This window comes from Macrotis lagotis, chromosome 1 (assembly GCF_037893015.1).
Source record: "Macrotis lagotis isolate mMagLag1 chromosome 1, bilby.v1.9.chrom.fasta, whole genome shotgun sequence".
Taxonomy (NCBI): Eukaryota; Metazoa; Chordata; class Mammalia; order Peramelemorphia; family Peramelidae; genus Macrotis; species Macrotis lagotis.
The window spans coordinates 876,918,941-876,939,614 of record NC_133658.1 but is presented as its reverse complement, the minus strand read 5'-3'; the positions used below and the strand labels follow the sequence as shown (position 1 = coordinate 876,939,614).

General features: G+C 40.3%; 1 protein-coding gene across 1 annotated transcript in view; it reads left to right on the top strand.

Moving 5' to 3' along the window:
• SPEN (spen family transcriptional repressor) overlaps positions 1–20,674 on the top strand; it is a 104,863-nt gene that overhangs the window by 23,599 nt on the left and 60,590 nt on the right. Inside the window, exons 2-3 of the mRNA XM_074218355.1 lie at positions 1,956–2,276; positions 5,669–6,148. Of these exons, the coding sequence (XP_074074456.1) occupies positions 1,956–2,276; positions 5,669–6,148 (801 nt within the window). The remainder of the gene's footprint in view (positions 1–1,955; positions 2,277–5,668; positions 6,149–20,674) is intronic.

Here is a 20,674-nt window from a genome sequence, read left to right as displayed (position 1 = left end):
TTTTCCTACCCATTTTGGTATTTGTTCAAATTTTTGGATATTTTGTAGATTTTAGGTTAATGCATTAATATAAAAATATGTCAACTTTCTATTTTTCTCTTTTGAATTTGGATATAAAATTCTTCATCTGAAAAATTTTCAGCATTTAAAAAGCATATCAAGTTCTTATTTTGTTTTTTAGAATACAGTGAATAATCCATTTAAACTTTAAAATAATGACATTGAAATATGCATTAGATTATATATTTGTTTCTAGAAATAGATCTAGGGCATAACACCTGTTATGCTGTAGTCACTGAACATTAGCACAGAAATTTGTTAGGAGATGTCATGTTTCTTCTAGACCTTCTTGAATGTCTACTCTTGTTTGTTACATGATGGCAAGTTTCATTTAGTCCCATCAGCATAAAAGATATTTTTGGGTCACAATTATGAATGAAGTTGTTTGTAAATAAAGAACTCTTCTTTTATTTAAAATCCCTGTTAGTATAGAAGAAAAGCATATGTTCCCATAGCCCTTTATGTATTCAAATGAAACAAAATAAACCTGTAGAATGAAATTTATATAAAACCCACTCACAATTTCTACATGTAACCCAGAGTGAGGAAGCTCTTCACTTAACTGGCAAAAACCTGCTTTGGAGAACTGATAGTATAAACACCTGAAGTTGAGCCGGAAATAGTAGGAAAATCCAACTCTGTGTGATTGCAGGTTCTGTCAGGGAAGTATAGAATTTTATAAGAACTATGTTTTAAGTCAATCCTTGCCCCCAGGAGCTCCCAGTTTAACAGAGACAACGTGGTTTATTGGAAATAACCCACAGGGGGAAGGCACTAACGTTAAGAGGAACTGGAAAAAGCTTCATACAGAAGATTCATTTTAATGGGGTCTTGAGGGATGCAAGGACAAGGATTCCAGAATATTTCCAATAATCAGTTTTGCAGTGTTTAATAATGTAATACACAAATTTGAGTTCTTGGACCTGAAGAAATACAGGTGCTCATTAATCCCTAGGAAAAAGTAAAAAAAAATTTTAAAAACTAAAATGGTTTAAAAGTAGGAAAGCATGGGGTGGCTAGATAGTGCAGTGGCTAGAGCACCAGCCCTGGAGTCAGGAGTACCTGAGTTCAAATCTGACCTCAGACACTTCATAATTGCCTAGCTGTATGGCCTTGGTCAAGTCACTTAACCCTATTGCCCTGCAAAAAAAAATAATAAAAAATTAAAATAAAAAAGGTGGGGGGGGGCAGCTAGGTGGCGTAGTGGATAAAGCAACCAGCCCTGGAGTCAGGAGTACCTGGGTTCAAATCTGGTCTCAGACATTTAATAATTACCTAGCTGTGTGGCCTTGGGCAAGCCCCATTTGCCTTGCAAAAACCTAAAAAAAAAATAGGAAAGCATTTACAAAAGAAGTTTCCTAAAGAACATTATTTGAATTTATTTTGTATAGCTATGCTTTAGAGGCAACTTAATGGTGTTTGAAAAGATTGCAATTTTTCAGTGAGGTCACTTTTTGGCACGTAATAATGAATTATACAGGGATGAAGTTTGTAAAACAGCTATGTATGGTCACAATTTTTGTTTTAAGGAAGGTGTTGTGAAACCTTATTTCTCACTCTCTCTACTTCAGTTGTTAGGTTAATTATCCTTCTGTTAGACCTTCTGTTAGACTTTCTGTAACTTTTAGAGGTTTATCCTAGCCAAAGGCCTTTGGAATTCAAGGCCACTGTTGTTATTACAAAAATGAAAATTTTAAAAAAAGCTTTGATTGTATTATTTGTAAAGGAAATAAATCATCATTTGCAGTGGTTTCAGGACCTGACAAGTTCCCTCCTAGTTGTATATTGCTTCAAAATTTATTTTTAAAATTTGTTTTGGAAAATGCCCATTTCATTTATGTTGCATGACTTTTATGAAATATCATTAATATATTGGCTTTGTCTTTTTTCTCCAGATATGGACGTGTTGAAAGTGTCAAAATTCTCCCTAAAAGGGGATCTGAAGGTGGAGTGGCTGCCTTTGTGGATTTTGTGGACATCAAAAGTGCTCAGAAGGCTCACAACTCAGTCAACAAAATGGGTGATAGAGACCTACGGACGGATTATAATGAACCAGGCACCATTCCGAGTGCTGCTCGGGGATTGGATGATACAGTTTCCATAGCATCTCGTAGTAGAGAGGTTTCTGGGTTCAGAGGAGGTGGTGGAGGGCCTACTTATGGCCCCCCACCATCACTTCATGCACGAGAAGGACGCTATGAGCGGAGACTTGATGGGTAAGTTCCAAGGTTACACTAGGCAGGTATTTTGTATTTGATATGGTGAGAAACACAAACTCATATGTAGGGGCCCCAGATGGATTTAAAAGTTTGGGCATTCTCTATGTTGGGTTTGGAAACGGAAGTGATTACTCTCCCAGTGGCTGGTGTCTTGTGGAGTCGTGGAGGATGTTTTCCAGCAGCTGGTTGGATATCAACTCTTGAGCTGTGGTGGTGGAAGATTTCCTATGGCAGCACGATTATTGGAGTTACCTTTCTTCTAGAGCTGGTGATTTCCTTTTCTTGGATAATGTTAAGGCCTTCTTGGGATGTATATCTACGACGAGATGGAGCTATTTGGGTTACTGCTTATGTTCCGGTTCCTGTGGAATATCTTTGGAATATTACAGCCTACAGCTTCTTGGAGAATTTGATGTCTGGTTCTCATTTCTCACAGCCTACAGTTTACATATTAATTGGATTGTCAGCCCCCCAGAAATTTAAGCAAGTTGCAATGATGCAACAGCTTGGATTCTACAAACAACGTTTTAGACCTGGAAATGTGTAATTGGATGGAGAAGAGAGAAGGCGGTATTTGATTTTGGATCTACAATTTCCAAGTGATTGGAATTATTTTTTTTGATGGTATGAGGAAAAAAAATGAGATGATGGATGTTCCTAAATCTTGGAATTATAGCAATTTATCCTTTAAATACTGGAGTAAGATCCATGGCTTCGCTTTTATGGAATGGCGTGCAGACAAGACTTCACTAGCCCAGGGGGAGTGGATTACTATCTAGTTTCTTAAGCGGGTTGCTGCACAGTTAAAGGTATTTTAGCTTTAAGGACCTTGGTGATAATCAATTTGTGGATTTGTTTGTCAGAGGTGGACTTCTGGCCTGCAACGATGCATTTCTCATCCATTGGGTATTTCTTCCAGCTGCTTGTTTAAGACAGGGGTGGAAATTTTTTGATATTTGGATGGAATTATAAATTTGCTATCCCAAGAAAGAAGCCTGGGTTGAGAATTACAGTCTGTCTGGGACTACTTGCTTCCAATGGATTTTTTTGGTCTTGTTTCTAAGATTTTTTTTTCTTGGTTCATCTAAATATGATTTGACACCCTTGCCCCTTAAGAAGGTGGATTACTACCCCCCATAAGAGGGGCCAAAATTGGGGAAGTTATGTTCACAATTCTTTCCCTAGATTTAATTGGGATTATAGGTCGTGTTTCCACACTTGAAAAAGGTTGGTATGTCCTGCCCTATGTATTAGCCCCTCTCCTAACCCAAGTCAAACTCTCTTTCCACTAACTCCAATAGAATTTAGTACTAATAGATAAATCAAAAAAGCACTGTAGCCACTAGATTTTTCAGCTCTGCTAGCTCTTATGCCTGTCTTCTCTGTCCTTTTTTAATGTATGAGGACTTCTCCTGTCAGCTCTAACCCTTTTAGAAGTATTGCTTCTGTTACACCATTAAATCAGCTCTTATCAATTCACGTTTGATTGGGTGCTAAATGCCCTTATTTTTAAATTGTTGATATTGAGCCTTCAAAAACATTTGTGTTCATAGTTTGAAATATCTTAAAAGCTTGAGTTGGGAGTAGTTAATGAAAGGAGGACATGATGAATTTTAAGTTGAAAGGACTTTATGGAATTTTTATTTTTCATTAGTCAATGCTTGGTTGTTTTTGGGAAGCAGGAAAAAAAGACTACAGGATGGGGTTGCTTCTCAGTGAAGCAGAGGAGAAGAACAGAGATTAGAGAAAGCTGAAGGAGCTGGCATGGAGGAAACTACCCTCACCTTGGGCACCTTCGTACTGAGTGTAGAAACTTGCCCTGCCAAACACCAATCAGGAAGAGTCTGATTTCATCGTTTGATTTCAAATTTCCTTTAAATAGAAGTACACCCTGAGTGTGGCAGTTGAAGAGGAGAAACTTGCTAGTTAGCTTGTGAAGGAAGGGCCAGGGAGTTGGACCTGTGTGGAACAATGAGCTGAGCTGAGCCTAGGTATGTGCAGTCTGAAGGCCAGGGTTGGAGTCCCAAGGTTCCCACACCCTTCAGAGTTGGCTGGCCCTCCTGGTGCCACCTTGTCCACCCGCCCTGGACTGTGGTGAGTTTTGAAGGAGAGAATGCATTAAGGGCTTGTGAAGCTTTCAAAGCTTTAGATCAATTCCAGCTATTCCTATCACTCACTATGCCTCCTACTTTCCCCAGTGAATTACTGTCATCATAGTAATTGAGAATTAATGTAATCTAAGAGATCTGTAAAAAGACAAGGAAGAAATGATGTTTATAAAACTGGAATATTAAATGTTAACATTAATGTTTTATACATGGGACTCTTTCAGATTGTGCGTACTTTTTATTTAACCCTCAACAAGTTATCATTGAATGCCCATGTTTTTAGTTTAGGAAGATATTCTTAATAGATACACTTTTATACATTGCTTAAATTAGAATATGGAGCTATTCAAATACTTCTAGTGGTCTCACCTTAGGGAGTTTGACAAAAGCAAAGATTAAGAGGACATCTTTTTCGACTATCAACTGCACACAGAACAATTCAATGAACTTTGCATTGGAAGTTTTATTTTTAAACTTAACTCATCAGCATTAGAGACTGGAGAAGCCTTCGGCCATAGCTATTTCAACATTAATTTTGCTCAAAACATGTTTTGTTCACCTCATATTTTAGAATCTTCAGATTTTTATGAGACTGTTCTTGAGTTACTATCTTTGGCCTTAGCAGTTGGCACCTTCTAGTGGGGTTGGTAACTGGAGAATTTTCCTAGAAGGATCCAGTGACCCCCAAGAAGTCAAGATGTAGTGGCTCCCTTAAAAATGTTTGTTATGAGATAACTTGTCATTTTCTGGACTTCTTTGTGGGACATTTAACTCTTTGGAAGTGGCTTCTTTTTGCTCGACCATGCTTTGCATCATGGCTTTCATGGCTGTGGTAAAAATGTATCTGGACAATTTGGCACAAAGATACTTGGCAAAAGTTGAGAAACAATTTAAACACATCAGATGCCCATGTGATGTTTCTTAGCTACACTAAAGTGGCCAAGCCTTGTTCAGTGCTCCCACTGTTGAAATCAAAGGGGAGGAGAGCTGTTAGCCGCTCCTTCTATGTGAAACCAAGAATTGTGATGAGTGACCCAGTCATGAAAGCCCAATTTGATCTGATTAAAACAAAAGGATTGCTGAGCTACACTCTCTCTGAAAATATTTGGTGTTAAGTACAATGTTCAGCTTGTCAGTGTTTGCTTACGAAGTTAATGCTATTTAAAGAAACCAATTGCCGAGAGGAAGTCAGTGCTGAAGTGAATGTGTTTGCATGACTTGCTTTTAGTTCTGCTTGCCCCTCTCTGATTGATTACATATTTTTCCCCCTCCCAAATGCAGGGCTTCAGATAACAGGGAGCGTGCTTATGAACATAGTGCCTATGGACACCATGAACGGGGGACGGGAGGATTTGATCGGACGAGACATTACGATCAGGATTACTATAGAGACCCTCGAGAGCGGACTTTACAGCATGGGCTCTATTATACTTCTTCTCGGAGTCGAAGTCCAAACCGCTTTGATGCACATGACCCCCGTTACGACCCTAGGGCCCGGGAGCAGTTTACACTGCCCAGTGTGGTACACAGGGATATCTACAGGGAGGAGCTTACGCGGGAGGTGCGAGGCAGAAGGCCAGAACGGAATTACCAGCACAGCAGGAGTCGCTCACCTCACTCATCCCAGTCTAGGAATCAGTCTCCCCAGAGGCTGGCTAGCCAAGCGTCTAGACCGGCCAGGTCCCCTAGCGGCAGCGGCTCTAAGAGTAGATCTTCAAGTAGTGATTCACTCAGCAGCAGCAGTAGTACCAGCAGTGACAGGTAGGTTAACCGCAGCCTCCGCGACGGCTGGGGGGCCGGGCACTCATGCCCACAGCCGCTCTCCACGGTCAATGGTGTCAAGGTAATGGGCTTTGAGAGCACAGTCCTTGGGTTTGACTTCTGGACCATCCCTGCATTCATTTCTTCATTATTCTATGAAGATACATTTCAATTGCTAGTATGCGACTGCTGCTCTCACCTTTTCTTTCTGGTACCTGATACAAAATGAGTATTTGGAAAGATTGTTCGATCCTTATAGTGCTGTGAGAGGCAATGTGGGGGAAAGCAGACAGTGCCCCAGAGCCTGGTTCTTGGTTCCAGCTCTGCAGCTCATTAGCTACGGGACCTTGGCAAGTCAGGTGTTTTTTATACCTTAGTATCCTCATCTCTAAAATGGGGATGCTTCTCCAAACTCACTCACAGGGCTAATAGTCCTGTGGACTCTGTGGCTCTGTGGGATAATCAAGTGCTTGGTTTGGCATCCCAGGACCTCAGATTCTGGCTGTTATGATCCCTCCTCTGAGCCATGAGCCAATTAGGTCCAATAAGCACTGAGGTCTCCTTCAGCTCTAGAGCTAGGAGCTGATGTCTAATGCCCTAGACCAATGAAGCATCCAGGTGTGGATTTGAACTGGGGATTTGGAAGACCATGCCCTTGGAACATCACTCTCTGAGAGGAGGTTCTCTATCTGGCAAGGCAGCTTCCATGAGCTGTCCATCAGTCTAGGCCAAGGATGAACTAGTTTCTTTCACACAGGCTTTTCACCACAAGGGTGGTCACTACAGGATGCCATTTTTGGTCACAGCGTCTCCTGAAACTCTTCCAGGTGTGGACACTGGCACTCTGATCTGTGAAATCATGATTCATGATTCAATTTTAGCATGTAGCCAGAGAGAATGTGAACATGCAGCCAATCTAGTGGAGACTCTTGTCCAGCATTTGGTGGACCAGGGCTGAGATTCTGGGACTCTTCCCTCATTACTATTGTGAACTCTTCATCAGCAGATGTTTGTAAAAGGTAGAATAGCAAAATAGATGATGTAAACAAATCTCTGTTACATTTATTACATGAGAAGTTTTATCACTGTAACATCTTCAGCAAGCATTCAGTCAATGAAAGTTGGCAACAGTTTTAACAGCCCCAGCAGGCAAGGTCTCTTGAATGTAAGTTGTAGCTTTGTTCTCTAGTTAAGCCTAGGAAACAACATATTTCTAGAATTGAGGAAGTAACTTTTTATGGACGATTTATATTGAGGTGAAAATTTCAGGGTGGATGGCTCTTGTAGGTTTAGAGTCAGGGAAAATAAACTGAGTTGATCATTGCTAGGATTGAAAATAAAGAAAACCTCTTAACTATCCCAAACCACAAGAGGGGGACAGTGGTGGGAAAGTCATTGTCTTGACTTTCTAAAAGCAACTCAGTCTGGGATGGAAAGACAAACCAGACTTTAGCTTCTTAGGTTTCTATACTTCTGTGTCTCACTTGTAGCCACTTAGAAGAAACAAAAGACATTCATTTGTCATGTAGCCTGAACGTGCTCTTTTTATATCACTTCTTATTTCTGTTTTTCAATTTTGTGGTATAGAATTCAGTTTTAAAAAATTTTAATGTACGGGGTGGCTAGGTGGTGCAGTGGATAAAGCACCGGCCCTGGAGTCAGGAGTACCTGGGTTCAAATCTGGTCTCAGACACTTAATAATTACCTAGCTGTGTGGCCTTGGGCAAGCCACTTAACCCCATTTGCCTTGCAAAAAAGAAAACTAAAAAAAAAATGTAAAGTGTTTTTAACTTGTATCATCCAAACTCTTGGAATCAGGAAGGCCCTGTACCATTCTTCCCCCAAATAACTGTGTGACAATGTGCATATCGATCAGGTTTCTTGGGTCTCAATGAGCTAGATAATTTCAGAAAACCTTATAATTAAATTCACACTTCTAAAATCTAAAACTGCATGGCATCTACTTCACACCACTGGTATTCTCAACATAGTATCAAGTATAGATTTCTAGCCTGATTGGAGCCATTCATTGACTCTTTCTGTGTGGGGTTAACCTACTTCTGTGGGTTACCTGAGTGCCTGGGGGGTCATCTGTCATTTGTTTTCCAAGTAGCCCAATGCTGAGATGACTTATTCATGATGAAATTTTAGACTTTTCATATAGTATTTCATAAAATTTAATTGGAGTTAAATATAACTGAATATTTAGGAGAAACCTGTTGAGGTGACCAAGGATGGATGTGTCATTCACTTGTGTCATAATCTTTGTGACCCCATTTGGGGTTTTCTTGGCAAAGGTGCTAGAGTGGTTTACCATTTTCTTCTGGTAGCTCATTTTAGAGATGAGGCAAATAGGGTAAAATGGCTTGTCCAGGGTCACACATCTAGTATTGGTGGGCAGATTTGAATTCAGGAAGATAATACTTTGACCACAGGCCCTGGATGCATTGTGGTGCTACCTAGCTACCCTACCAAAATTAGACATGAATTAAATGTCATAGGAATGAAAAAGTTAGCATTCAAAACAGCAAAATTATCATATTTTCACTGTCATTTTAATTCCAGTTATAAATAATTCCTCTCAATTTGACCCCATATAAAATGTTTGGTCTGGTTATCTAAATTAAGATTTAATGATTCCTTTAATAAAACTAACAAATTTTATTTTCATTTTTCCTTAAAAATCCAATTATGAGCCTCTGTATCTCCAGACATTCCTGAAGGATATTTGAAGCAACTGTTCTCCATTCCATTTAGCATTCTCTGTACCCCCCCCCCCCCCCCAATTCACTTCTTTATCTAAGAACAGGTTTCTTTCCCACTTGTATGGCTGACTGGAGAGTGCATCTTCCTCTCTTTTTATTAACTAAGCATATAGTTTCAGTGAATAGATGCATAGCCTTGCATTTCAGATAAGTCAATGTTGGCTTGCTAGCAGCCTTGTTGTGCAGTCTCAAATGGCAAGACCACCACATGTTTCCTAAGACTCTTTTCCCCTAGTAATTGACTGGTCTGTGCACCCTTAGATTTCTCCAGATTCTCTCCTGTTGCTTTTTTTTTTAAGGTTTTTGCAAGGCAAACAGGGGTTAAGTGGCTTTCCCAAGGCCACACAGCTAGGTAATTATTATGTGTCTGAGACCGGATTTGAACCCAGGTACTCCTGACTCCAAGGCTAGTGCTCTATCCACTGCGCCACCTAGCCACCCCTCCTGTTGCTTTTTATAATCTTTTTGATCACCTAAATGAGGCAGTTAACTTTCATAAAGGAATTTTGATGTCACTTCTGACAAAGCGGTTTGTTTTTAAACCCTTTGATTGGATGAAAACTTAATCCTCTGCTTTAATTTCTCATTGCTAAGATAATGGCAATTGGAAATTTTTTTTCTACTAGCAATTTTCTATGCTTTGGTAGTTTATTGAAATTGTAAATTGACAGTTCAAATTCCTAAGGCCTTCAAGCAGCCTTAATACCATAATAACTGACATTTATCAACAGTGCTTTACTTGAACCACACAAGAAATCTAATGAATTATATGATAGTCTTGACTATCTCTGTTTTGTAGATGGAAACTGAGGTACGGGAGTAACAAGGTTTTCCAAAAGACTACACAGCTAATAAATAATAGTGACTGAGTTTCAACAAACCACAGGTCTTCTGATTCTAAATTCAGTGCTCCCTCTCAAGAGGAGATTGGACTAAGCTAAAGAAGGATCAGTAGTCAGCTTTTGATTGGGAACTTCCTGTTTGGAAGGGAACTGAAATTAGATGAAATTCACTTTTGTTTGAATTTGAAATATGTAGCATGGTATTTGTTCATTAGCAGTCTTTTCCTGATTTTGATTCAATTGGGCTGATTTTAGTTTGGGTTATGCAGCTTATTATAGGGTAAAATATACTGGAAGACAGGAACTGGTCTAGGACTGGCAATGAACTTGTAGATAATTGATAGGAAATGATAAATTTTCACGTTGGATAATTTGAGAGTTGATGTTAATTGTAAATGCATATTGAATTGTCAAATAATCTTTCAGTATGGCTAGCACTTTGTTACCTTAACAAGTTTTCTCTTTTGGGTCCCTCTCCCTGTCTTTCTATTCCCTTCTTCTCCCATCATATATGTGTGGATTTTTGTTCTAAACAAAAGTATTTTAAGTAACTAGAGAAGTTTATTACTTCTGTGCCAAAAGTCAAATATTTGGAAGAGCTCCTTAAAAGGATACAGTAGTAGCATTAAGTAAGAATTTTGTGAAAAGAAATCACATTCTGGTGGATTTCTTTGTTTAATTTGCTTGATGGTTTTCAGCAAGCCACATAATATTTTGAAATTGTGAGCTTGGTTAAAGATTTCTCTTTTGCATGGGCTCTCGGATAAAGATGACTGCCACATGCAGAATTTTGGAATACTCTGCTTTTTCTTAATTGTTTTTTCCCTTGTGAGTTACCTTTCTTAAATAGTTTTGGGATGGAGGCTTTGTGTTTTGTTACTTTAATGAAAGCTGAAATGGCCATTAATTAAAAAGAAAGTTCTTTTTCATTTCTCTTTAGTGTTTCTAGAATAATTTAGAAGAAAAGGTTGGAAGAAGAAGAGGAAAGTAATAGAGACCATTAGGCTCTTCTGGTGAATCAGATAGGAAAAATGACTTAGGGTGTGAGGCCTGTGTGATTCATGCCGTTTTGAGTGTTACTTTGAGAACAACCTACAGAGCTTTGATAAATGAGCTCATGGGGAGTTTTTCCTGTTAGGAAATAAAATGATTTTATTTCCCCCTTCCATAAATGTATTAGAGAAATTAATTTTTAAAAATCTTAAAATGGAAAGAGAATTACTTATGTATAAGATATACTTAATACATTGATTTCCACCCCACCCCAATCTACTCCCTTCTCTGCTGTTTCTGGTTGTATTAATTTTGTTTGTTCCAAAGCTTTTAATTTTCAATGTAGTCACCTCTGTTTGGTTAAGAACTCATCTCCTTAAAAATCATAACTGAAAAGAACTCAGAGTAAGTCATTAAAGTGTCCACATCCTGGATGATTTCCCTTTGTTAGAACATTTACCTCAGGAAAATCAGAGATAAAAAGAAAACCTCGGGACTGCTAGGTGGTGCAGTGAATAGAGCGCTGGCCTTGGAGTCAGGAGTACCTGGGTTCAAATCCGACCTCAGAAAGTTAATAATTACCTAGCCGTGTGGCCTTGGGCAAGCCACTTAAACCCATAGCCTTGAAAAAAAAATCTAAAAAAAAAAAAGAAAACCTTTTTATACCAGAATATTTTTTATTGACACTTTTTGTAGTAGCAAGACTGGAAAGAAAGGTGCTTAAAGATTGGGCAATGGGTAATCAAGTTGTGGGACCCAGGATGTAATGTAAATCTCAATCTCTCTCTTTCTCTTTCTCTTTATATATATAATGTATGTATGTTATACTTTAAGAAACAGTTGTTATAATTAATGAGGAAAAGCATGGAGAGCTTTATAAGAAGTGATGCAGATTGATTTTCTTGGCTCTGCTTACTTCATTCTCGTTGAGTATAATAATATAAATGGACAGAAGAGCAACAGCCCCAAAGAGACTAGAGATGACAGTCTCCTTGGGGAGATGGGAGGGAAAGTTGAGTTTGTTTACAGACTTTAGGAATATTTTCTCATTTTCAAGTTATTCCATTGCTGATGAAAGCCCCTACTGTGCCTATAGAACTGGGTTTTCCCTCATTGTATTTAAAGTTGAGGAAAGAGGAGGATAACCTTAGAACAGTTAATGTAAGAAAAGAGGCATGAGCAAATTGCCAGTTTTGGGAGGTGGAATTGATTCTCTCCAGAGGGGAATTGGAAGGAATTTAATCAAATGCAATCTCCTCCCAGGTTCTGTTTTTTGAGCAAATGGGTTGTTTTTTATAAAAAAAAAATTCAAATTTATTTTCACAAAAGATCACTGAGAATAATCTTCTGATGCACTTAATAGTTTAGTTTGCATGCAGTTGTCCAGCTGCAGGGTTCACAGGAGTTGTTGATTTTTGAGTTTCTTGAATATTTTTGAATAGCATCTGTCCAGGGTTGGGTGGAGGTCTGGGGGCAGGGACCCTCACACTTGGTTACCGACAGCCCCCCAGAGCTGTGATGAATCAGACCATCACCTGGAAGCAAACTGTTGGGAGCTGGAGGGGCAGCTGAAGGGGCAGCTGAAGGGGCACTGAGAGGCTGGCCAGCCCAAGGGGGCAGCAGTTTGAGGGGGCTGGTGGAGGCGCCACACTCATTACCTTCTCGGAACAGCTTTTGTTTCGGGGATCCAGATGTCTAGAAATGACTCTCGCCCCCTTTCAGAGCAAGCAGGTCCCTGGAGTCCGGGCGTTTTAAGACCAAAGCCGAGCCCCGTGGCGGCCCGACTTGGGGCCTGCAGCCGGGGAGAAAGGGCGGTGACTGAGGAGCCCCGGGAGGGAGGCTGGGGGGCAGAGCAGGTGCCCGGCGAGGCGCAGCTCCAGCACAGCTCCGGGGCCATTTCTTTTCTCCTTGGAAAATAGACACTTGTCTTCCCCCTCCCCCCGCGGAGCCCCCGGGGTCTGGTCCCTGGCAGCCCCCGCCTGCTGCTCCGGGCCCGGCCCTGGGCCTGCTGGTCCGGGGCCCGGCCCTGGGCCTGCTGCTCCGGGGCCCGGCCCTGGGCCTGCTGCTCCGGGGCCCGGCCCTGGGCCTGCTGCTCCGGGGCCCGGCCCTGGGCCTGCTGCTCCGGGGCCCGGCCCTGGGCCTGCTGCTCCGGGGCCCGGCCCTGGGCCTGCTGCTCCGGGTCCGGGGCCCGGCCCTGGGCCTGCTGCTCCGGGGCCCGGCCCTGGGCCTGCTGCTCCGGGGCCCGGCCCTGGGCCTGCTCCGGGCCGCCGCCGAGGCCTGTTTGTGTCTCCACAACCAGTCCGAACTGGAATCAGCCAGTCTGGCTCTGGCCTGGGCTGGGGGCGGGGCATCGGCGGGGGCGGGGCCGGAGGCTGGAGCCGGGCCAGTTAACCCGGATGCGGTAGTGCCTGCTGGAGCACCCCCCCCCCCCCCCCGCTGGGGGAGGGGGCATGGTGTGAGGAGAGCCCGGCCAGAAGGGCAGCGCCCCCAGAGAAGCCCCTCTGCCGCAGTTGGGGGGAGCGGAGGGAGACCCCAGGCGGAATTGCAGAGCCACAGTTTGGGGCCAGGCTCTGCCGTTTTCCTCAGCTTGAGCCTTGAGGGTTTCAGTTAGAACTGAGCAGGGAAGCCAAAAGAGAGAATTAGGGCAAATTATCCCACTGACTCGCTAAATGGGAGAAATTGGGAACCATTACTTCCCTTTCTTGCTCCTTTTTGCCTTTCCTGGCCTTCTTAAGGCTCCTTGTCTCCCTTCCCCCCTCCTTGTGGCTCATCCTTTGTGGGTCTCATCTTCTGGTCCTCCCCTTTGTTCCAATCTTGGAAGGAATTGCCTTGTGTAATGGAGTTTGCTTTGTGCATTGTGCTAAGCCATCCAATAATCCTTATTTCACCTAGACAATGAAAGGCTTGGCTTTGTTGTTTTTATTAATATGACTATTTCTGCTATATGCTATAAATGCCTTCTATTCAGAGCTCATCAAGTTTGTGTTTTCCACCTATTCTATGCCTGAGGGTTCAGAACTTAGTGACTAAAAAAGCCTGAGGGGAAAGGAAGGGGAAAGTGGTGATTTCCTCCCTTGTAATGCTTTCTGGTCTTTAAACCATAATGCCAGCACAAATCGAATACGTACTGCCTATTTTTACAGTAAGATTTTTTCCTATGTTAAGAAGTGAAAATATCTGGATCCTTTTCTGTGGTAGAAAAAATGGCAAGAGAATAGAGTTTTATATCAAAAGATAACACAGACCTAGAAAGAGATCTTAAACATAGCAGAGGCCCCAGAGATTAAATGAAGTCCAAGATAACAGCATTGTATAATATTTCTTGAGAAAACTGCAGGTGGTTGATACTTTCTCCTTCTCATAATCTAAGAGACTCTAGTGAAGAGGATGGAAAAAATAATCTTGTGACGTTCTTAGACAAGAGATTGTGGGAGACAGTTGTTCTATATTTAACCTGGGATAGGAAGTTTTGTCTGGTGTAAAATTTAGGAAATCTAACCTAGTAAAACATCCCACCATTTTTATCCCAGGTTGATATTTCAAAGAAAGTTTTACCTCATTGTATTCTTTATAATTATAACATTTAACTTAAAATGTTAAGATACTTTTTTATTTGGAATCATCATGACACAGTTAAACAGCACAGAGAAAGCAACACATCTAGTATTGTATGAGCACATATTCCTATTCTCATAATTTCCTCTGCTTGTTAAAATGGAAGTCAACCTGCCAGTTCCTAGTTCAGTTCCATGTTTGTAAAGTAGCCACTAATTTTTCTTCCCATAGGAAATTTGGAGATGGTCTCTAAGATCCCAAGTCTCTCGCAGAACAGAATTTTAGAATATCAGAATGTTACACAGTGATCTGCCAATCCTTTTCTACTCTTTTCATTTAATAGAGAGATGAGATTTGTCCAATTATTGGTTTCATCTAGACTTTCTGAATTATCATAATTGGGAAAAACTTCTGGGAAATCTTAGGGGGAAAAACATACACACTGTGACTGACCTAAATTTGGTGAATCTGACCGTGGTCAGTTTAGGACATGTTGAAGGCATTTGGTCTCTTTGAACTTGGGGTTTTTTCTTCTGTTGAAAAACTTTGAAATTTAGACCCCAAAATAAATAACTTAATTCTCCAAGTGGAGTATTTTTAAAAGTGAAGTAAACTTAAGTAGGATTTTATTAAAGATTTTATTTATTTTGAGTTTTACAATTTTTCCCCTAATCTTACTTCCCTCCCTTAAATAGGATTTTAAAAACTATAAACCTCGCTTTCTTTTTGAGAGCTATTTTACCAACATTGAATCATTTCAAAATGATTTAAATATACCTTCAGAAAAATCAGTGGAAGCTTACATATTTTCATTGAATAACATCATAGATCTAGAATTGGGAAGGTATTTTAGAGCCTTTCTAACCCAAACCCATCATTTTAAAGTCAGAAGCACAGATCAAGCGAACTAAAAAAGGAAATTAATTGTCCAAGGTCACACAGGCATATGATAGAGCTGGGATTTGGGCTCTTAGTCCTTTTGTTTTGTTTCCTTTTTTTATTTGCTTTTTTTTTGGCAAGGCAATGGGGTTAAGTGACTTGCCCAAGGTCATACAGCTAGGCAGTTATTAAATGTCTGAGGTCTGATTTAAACTCAGGTCCTCCTGACTCCAGGGCCAGTGCTCTACCCATGATACCACATAACTGCTTTCCCCCACCCCTCCCCAGTGGTTTTCTTAACCATCCATTAGTTTTTAAAAGATTGTAGTAATGGCCAAAGATTTACCCACATAATTTTTTAAGGAAAGATTCTAGCCATGCTTCATACCTCACCTGGACTCTCTGGACTAATCCTCTTTGCTGCATTGCCACCTTTAGACACCTCCACCTCTGGACCCTTCTTCTTTTCCCCTGGGACCACCATTTTAGGATGGACATCAGCCATATTTATCTCTTCTTCATGCCTGGATTCTCTCAGGAGGATTTCACTTCATTCTCTTCAGAAGGCCAGCTTGCTGATTGCCACCTGGAGAAATGTCTAATTTGGTTCATTCATCAGTCATTGAGGTGCTGCCTCCCTCATTGGATGCCATTTCAGGAAGGAACTCAGCCATGGTTCACTCAAGTCATGTCTGGACTCTTTCAGGACTTCTTCTCTACTGCTGCATGGCCATTGTGACAAGCATCTGCTGGGTGTCCTCTCCTCATCGGTACCTCCCTGTCAGGATCACCATTTTAGGAAGAATCTCAGACATGCTTCAGCTTCCTCATGGCTGCACTCTGGACTCCCTCTTCTCTTTCTCCTTAAATGCAACATTGTCTCTGTTAGGAGACCTTGCTCTGCTCTTCTTGCAGTTTCCCTTAAATAAATACCATCTTCCTCTATTAGAATATAAGCTTCTTGTGGGCAGAGAGTATTTTGTTTTTATAGATCGCACTGTGTCTCTTGGGAAGGTATGTGGAACATAATAAAACTCAGAATTTAAGGGAAAATGAGGTTAGAGGGGCACATGCTCAAACGTTTGTTTATTCATTGACAGATAAGAACCTAATTTTTAAAACTGCAGGCTTTTTTCTTATAATATATTAAATGGTTCAGAAATGCATAAGAACTATAATAAATAATGGCTTCAAGCTGCTCAACTTGCTTCCCTCAATGGTTAGGGCTGCCCTTCAAAGGAAGGAAGGAGATTGAGGGTGGTATGAAACAGTCCTTCCTCCTTCCCAGTTCCTCTTGCCCCAGAAGATAGGATAAAGAACTGCAGTTTGCTTGAGGAAAAGTCCTAGCTTCTGCTTTCTTTTGGAAGCAGTCAGGCAGGAGCAAATTGGAAATTTATATTATGCTCAAATTGTTACCCAAGGTCTCAGTTGCATTGAAATGAACCTTCTAGCAGAATTGAATTGTTTTGTATTTGTAGTGCTTAGCTCCACACCCACCTAGAGTTACCACCTTAATAAAAGCTTTCTTGATAATGACTTTTTTTTTAAAGTTTTTGCAAGGCAATGGGGCTAAGTGGCTTGCCCAAGGCCACACAGCTAGGTAATTATTAAGTGTCTGAGGCTGGATTTGAACTCAGGTACTCCTGACTCCAGGTGCTCTATCCACTGCGCCACCTAGCCACCCTGATAATAGTATTTCAATGGGATTGTCACCATGTTAACTTTTTTTAAACTTCAGAACATTGAATAATGTGGTGTTTTGGTAGTTTTAGTCATTTAGATTACGGATTTGTGTCCAGAAGAAATTGTAGTCAGAGGATTAAAATTAATTTGAAAATATTCAATTTGGTGTTTCTAGTTTGATTAAGATGGTTCACACATTGTGGATAAAGACCTAACCTAAGATTAGTAAATAAACAGCTCTATGAGTTGTTATATTCTGTTTCCCTTATCCCTCAACCCCCACCCCCACCCCCCCCAAAAAAAAGGGAAAGGAAAAAAGGCGATTTGCATCTTCTGATGGCCATCTGCATCTTCTGATGGCCATCGAATTACAGTTTGGTGGTGAGCTTTTCTGGTCATGGATTCTTTTTCATTGAACTTTGCTCTGATTATCTTTCCAGTTTGGTGTTGAATCTGCCAGAGTTGGCCCTCTACTGGCCTAGTCTGTGAGAACTCAGGGATAGTGCTACTCTTCAACTTTTATGATTCATGCCATTCAAAAATTTTTATTAGTCTTTGTTTTTCACACCATTTACTTCTCAGTATTCTATGTCCTCTCTTCCTTTCCCAAACATGATCTGTTTTTCTGGAAGCAAGGTTGGTCTTTGCATTTTTAATGAGTTCAGTAGGGTTTTCATTTATGTTGGTATTTATGTTCTTGCTTTTTTTCCTTTCAGTCAGGTCATACAAATCTTCCATATTCTAAATTTTTCATCTATGTCATTAGAATATTCTTGTATTTCTATGTCACAGTTTGTTCAGTCATTAATGTCTCCAAGTGTTTCATTTTTTTCCCTCCTTTCCTCCAATCCCAAAAAGTGCTTTTGTGAATATCTTGGTAGCTATGATACCTTTGATCTTTTTGGATTTTTTGCCCCAAATAAAGTGTTTTTCAGTAATTTATAGACTGGTCAGGATTTGTATTAGCATTCTTGTGAAAAAAAACTGATCATGTGATATATACCTAATAGCTTGCTTGCTCTGGAGCTAAACTGTATTCGGAGTATAAGTACTTGGTTCTAGGGATTCTCTCTTACATAAACACATTTTTAAAGACATTGTTGTGTAGGTTTGGTTGAACTAAGTATTGTCTTGGGTTCTTTCTAACTCTTAGATTCTATAGGGGAGAATGGACAGGAGTTTAAGTATATTTATACTATAATTATCTGATTACTATAATAAAGTTATCTGAAGTTGGCAACAGACTTGATGCTGATGTTCAGATTGGACAAAGATTAGATGGAATCATAGAATGATTTGGTGTGATAGAGCTGCTTAGGAGCCAATGTAGATAATATTAAAGAAGGATTTAACCCATAATACTCAATTGTAGTTTGGAAAGGGTATTGAAAAAGTTGGAGAGGTTTCTCTCCTCACCCCCCCAACCCCAATAGACACAGCCTGAGATATTGGAGGAACCTTGAGGTCCTGCCATGTGGGGGTAGTGCTAGAACCAGTTCAGGGAAAGAAGAATATTTGGATTTTGGTGGTGATAGTTAATATATTACTGCCTTGGGGCAGCTAGGTGGCACAGTGGATAAAGCACTGGCCCTGGAGTCAGGAGTACCTGGGTTCAAATCTGGTCTCAGACACTTAACAATTACCTAGCTGTGTGGTCTTGAGCAAGTCACTTAACCCCATTTGCCTTGCAAGAAAAAACCCCATAAAATATATATATTACTGCCTTCATGAAGGACTATTGCCTGAAGAGGAATTATATTTGTTTTACTGAATCTTTGTATAGAACTAGAAATTGGGATATTAGAAAGAGGCAAATTTAGGCTTCAGCTAAGAGTTATTGGTGAATATAATAAGTTTCCCTTCATTGAGAGTCTTCAAATAGAGACAGCATTATTCAGTTTTACACTTTCTTATTTTAAGTACAAGATTAGGTGCTAGGGATACCAAGACCAAACCCCCTCCCTTCCCTCTTTGTTCCCTCTTTCTGGCTAATCCCCTGCCCCCAGAGAGTTAACATTTAATATGTACATATGTACATTAGAATTTGTACAAAGCAAATAGAAGCCAATTTCCACATTTGTTTCAAGTCCAAGCCTGGGATATGAGAGTAAGTTGCAAAAGAAGCTGGAAATTCTAGGAAGGGAGGCCAGGGAAGTGATAATGGACCTACTGTTCCTCAGCCTTCTTGGGATGTACATTTTGGAGCTCTTAGGTATGCTATGGATGGAGAGAATTGTTCAGGTGGCCAGTATTCTGTGGTTCTAGGAGAAGGTTTTTGCTTGAGGAGTCACTCAAAAGTAATGATATGATAGACATAATGATTTTAGTTCAGTGTTTATTCTGTAGAATATGTTCAGGTTTTTGCCTTTGGAGAATTTCAATTTACTGTTATAAGAGGAAACTTTTCTAATTGTGTAAAACAAATGTGGTTGAAGGAATGAGGAAACCTCACAGTTTCATAAGGTGTCTGTTAAGGATAAGTGGGGAGGGCTTCAGTGCCCTCAAATTTAGGGTAGGGGTACCCTGCATCCCCTGCTCAGAGGCCCAGTTGGCTCCACCTTGACTTAAGTAGCAGATGATCTGGCAGCTGAGGCTGCATTTCCCTGAATTGCAATATTATCAAGAATGGTTCACTTTTGCATTCCATTTTGTGCCACACATGTGTGCAAGCATGCCATTTATGTGTTAGAATATCTAGATTTTGGACAGTTCAGATCTTTGAAAAGAGATGTCTTTTCTAGACCCATCACAGAACTAGAACCTTCCCAAATAACCTCACAAGACAGCTGATAGGGAAATGATAGGTAGAACCTATTTCTTGATCATTCATTACATTCTCACATTTTAGTTGACATTTTGATGTAGAATTGAGTCAAATTTATATGCTCAAAATAACTTAAAAGTAGCCAAGGGACAGCAGTGGCTGCAGTGCAACCGTCCCTTTGTATTTCATCCATTGTTACTTAATCAGTTTTGAGATCAGGTATATTCAGTTTTTTGCCAAGGCTTATGGACCCAAACTTTTCTGGATGATTTTTCTGGAGGTTTTACTGACATGTTTCAGGGCTAGGGAACACAGCTTGTGACTTGGTTCTCTCTCCCCCTCCCTCTTCTCACTTGTTGAAGAATGCCAAGTATATTGATTTAAATTTATATACATACACACAGTATACACACACATATGTATGTGTGTGTGTGTGTGTATATCAGAATTATTTCTGTCTTTATCTGTACCATGTTTTGATGAAAGTATTTTGTAGTAGGATTTAGAGGCAGAGAATCTGGTGTCCAGTTCTAGCTCTACTATCTGTTCTGATCAGCAAATAATTTCCCTTCAGTGAACCTCAGTTTCTCCCTTGTAAAACAAGGGGATTTGATTAGATCAGGGGTGCTTTGCATTTTTTGTGTCATGTACCCTACTGGCAGTATGGTGAAACTTATGGACATCTCCCCAGAATATTTTTATTTTTTTTTATTTTTATTTTTATGTTTTTAGGTTTTTGCAAGGCAAATGGGGTTAAGTGGCTTGCCCAAGGCCACACAGCTAGGTAATTATTAAGTGTCTGAGACTGGATTTGAACCCAGGTACTCCTGATTCCAGGGCCGGTGCTTTATCCACTGTGCCACCTAGCTGCCCCCAGAATATTTTTTAAATGCATAAAATAAAATAATAGGATTACAAAGGAGATGAAACATGTTGAAATATAGATACCAATATATATTTTTTATTTTTTCCAATATATTTTTAAAAAACAAAATCCATGAATCTTAGCTTAAGAATATCCAGGGTTAGATGAGCTCTAATATGC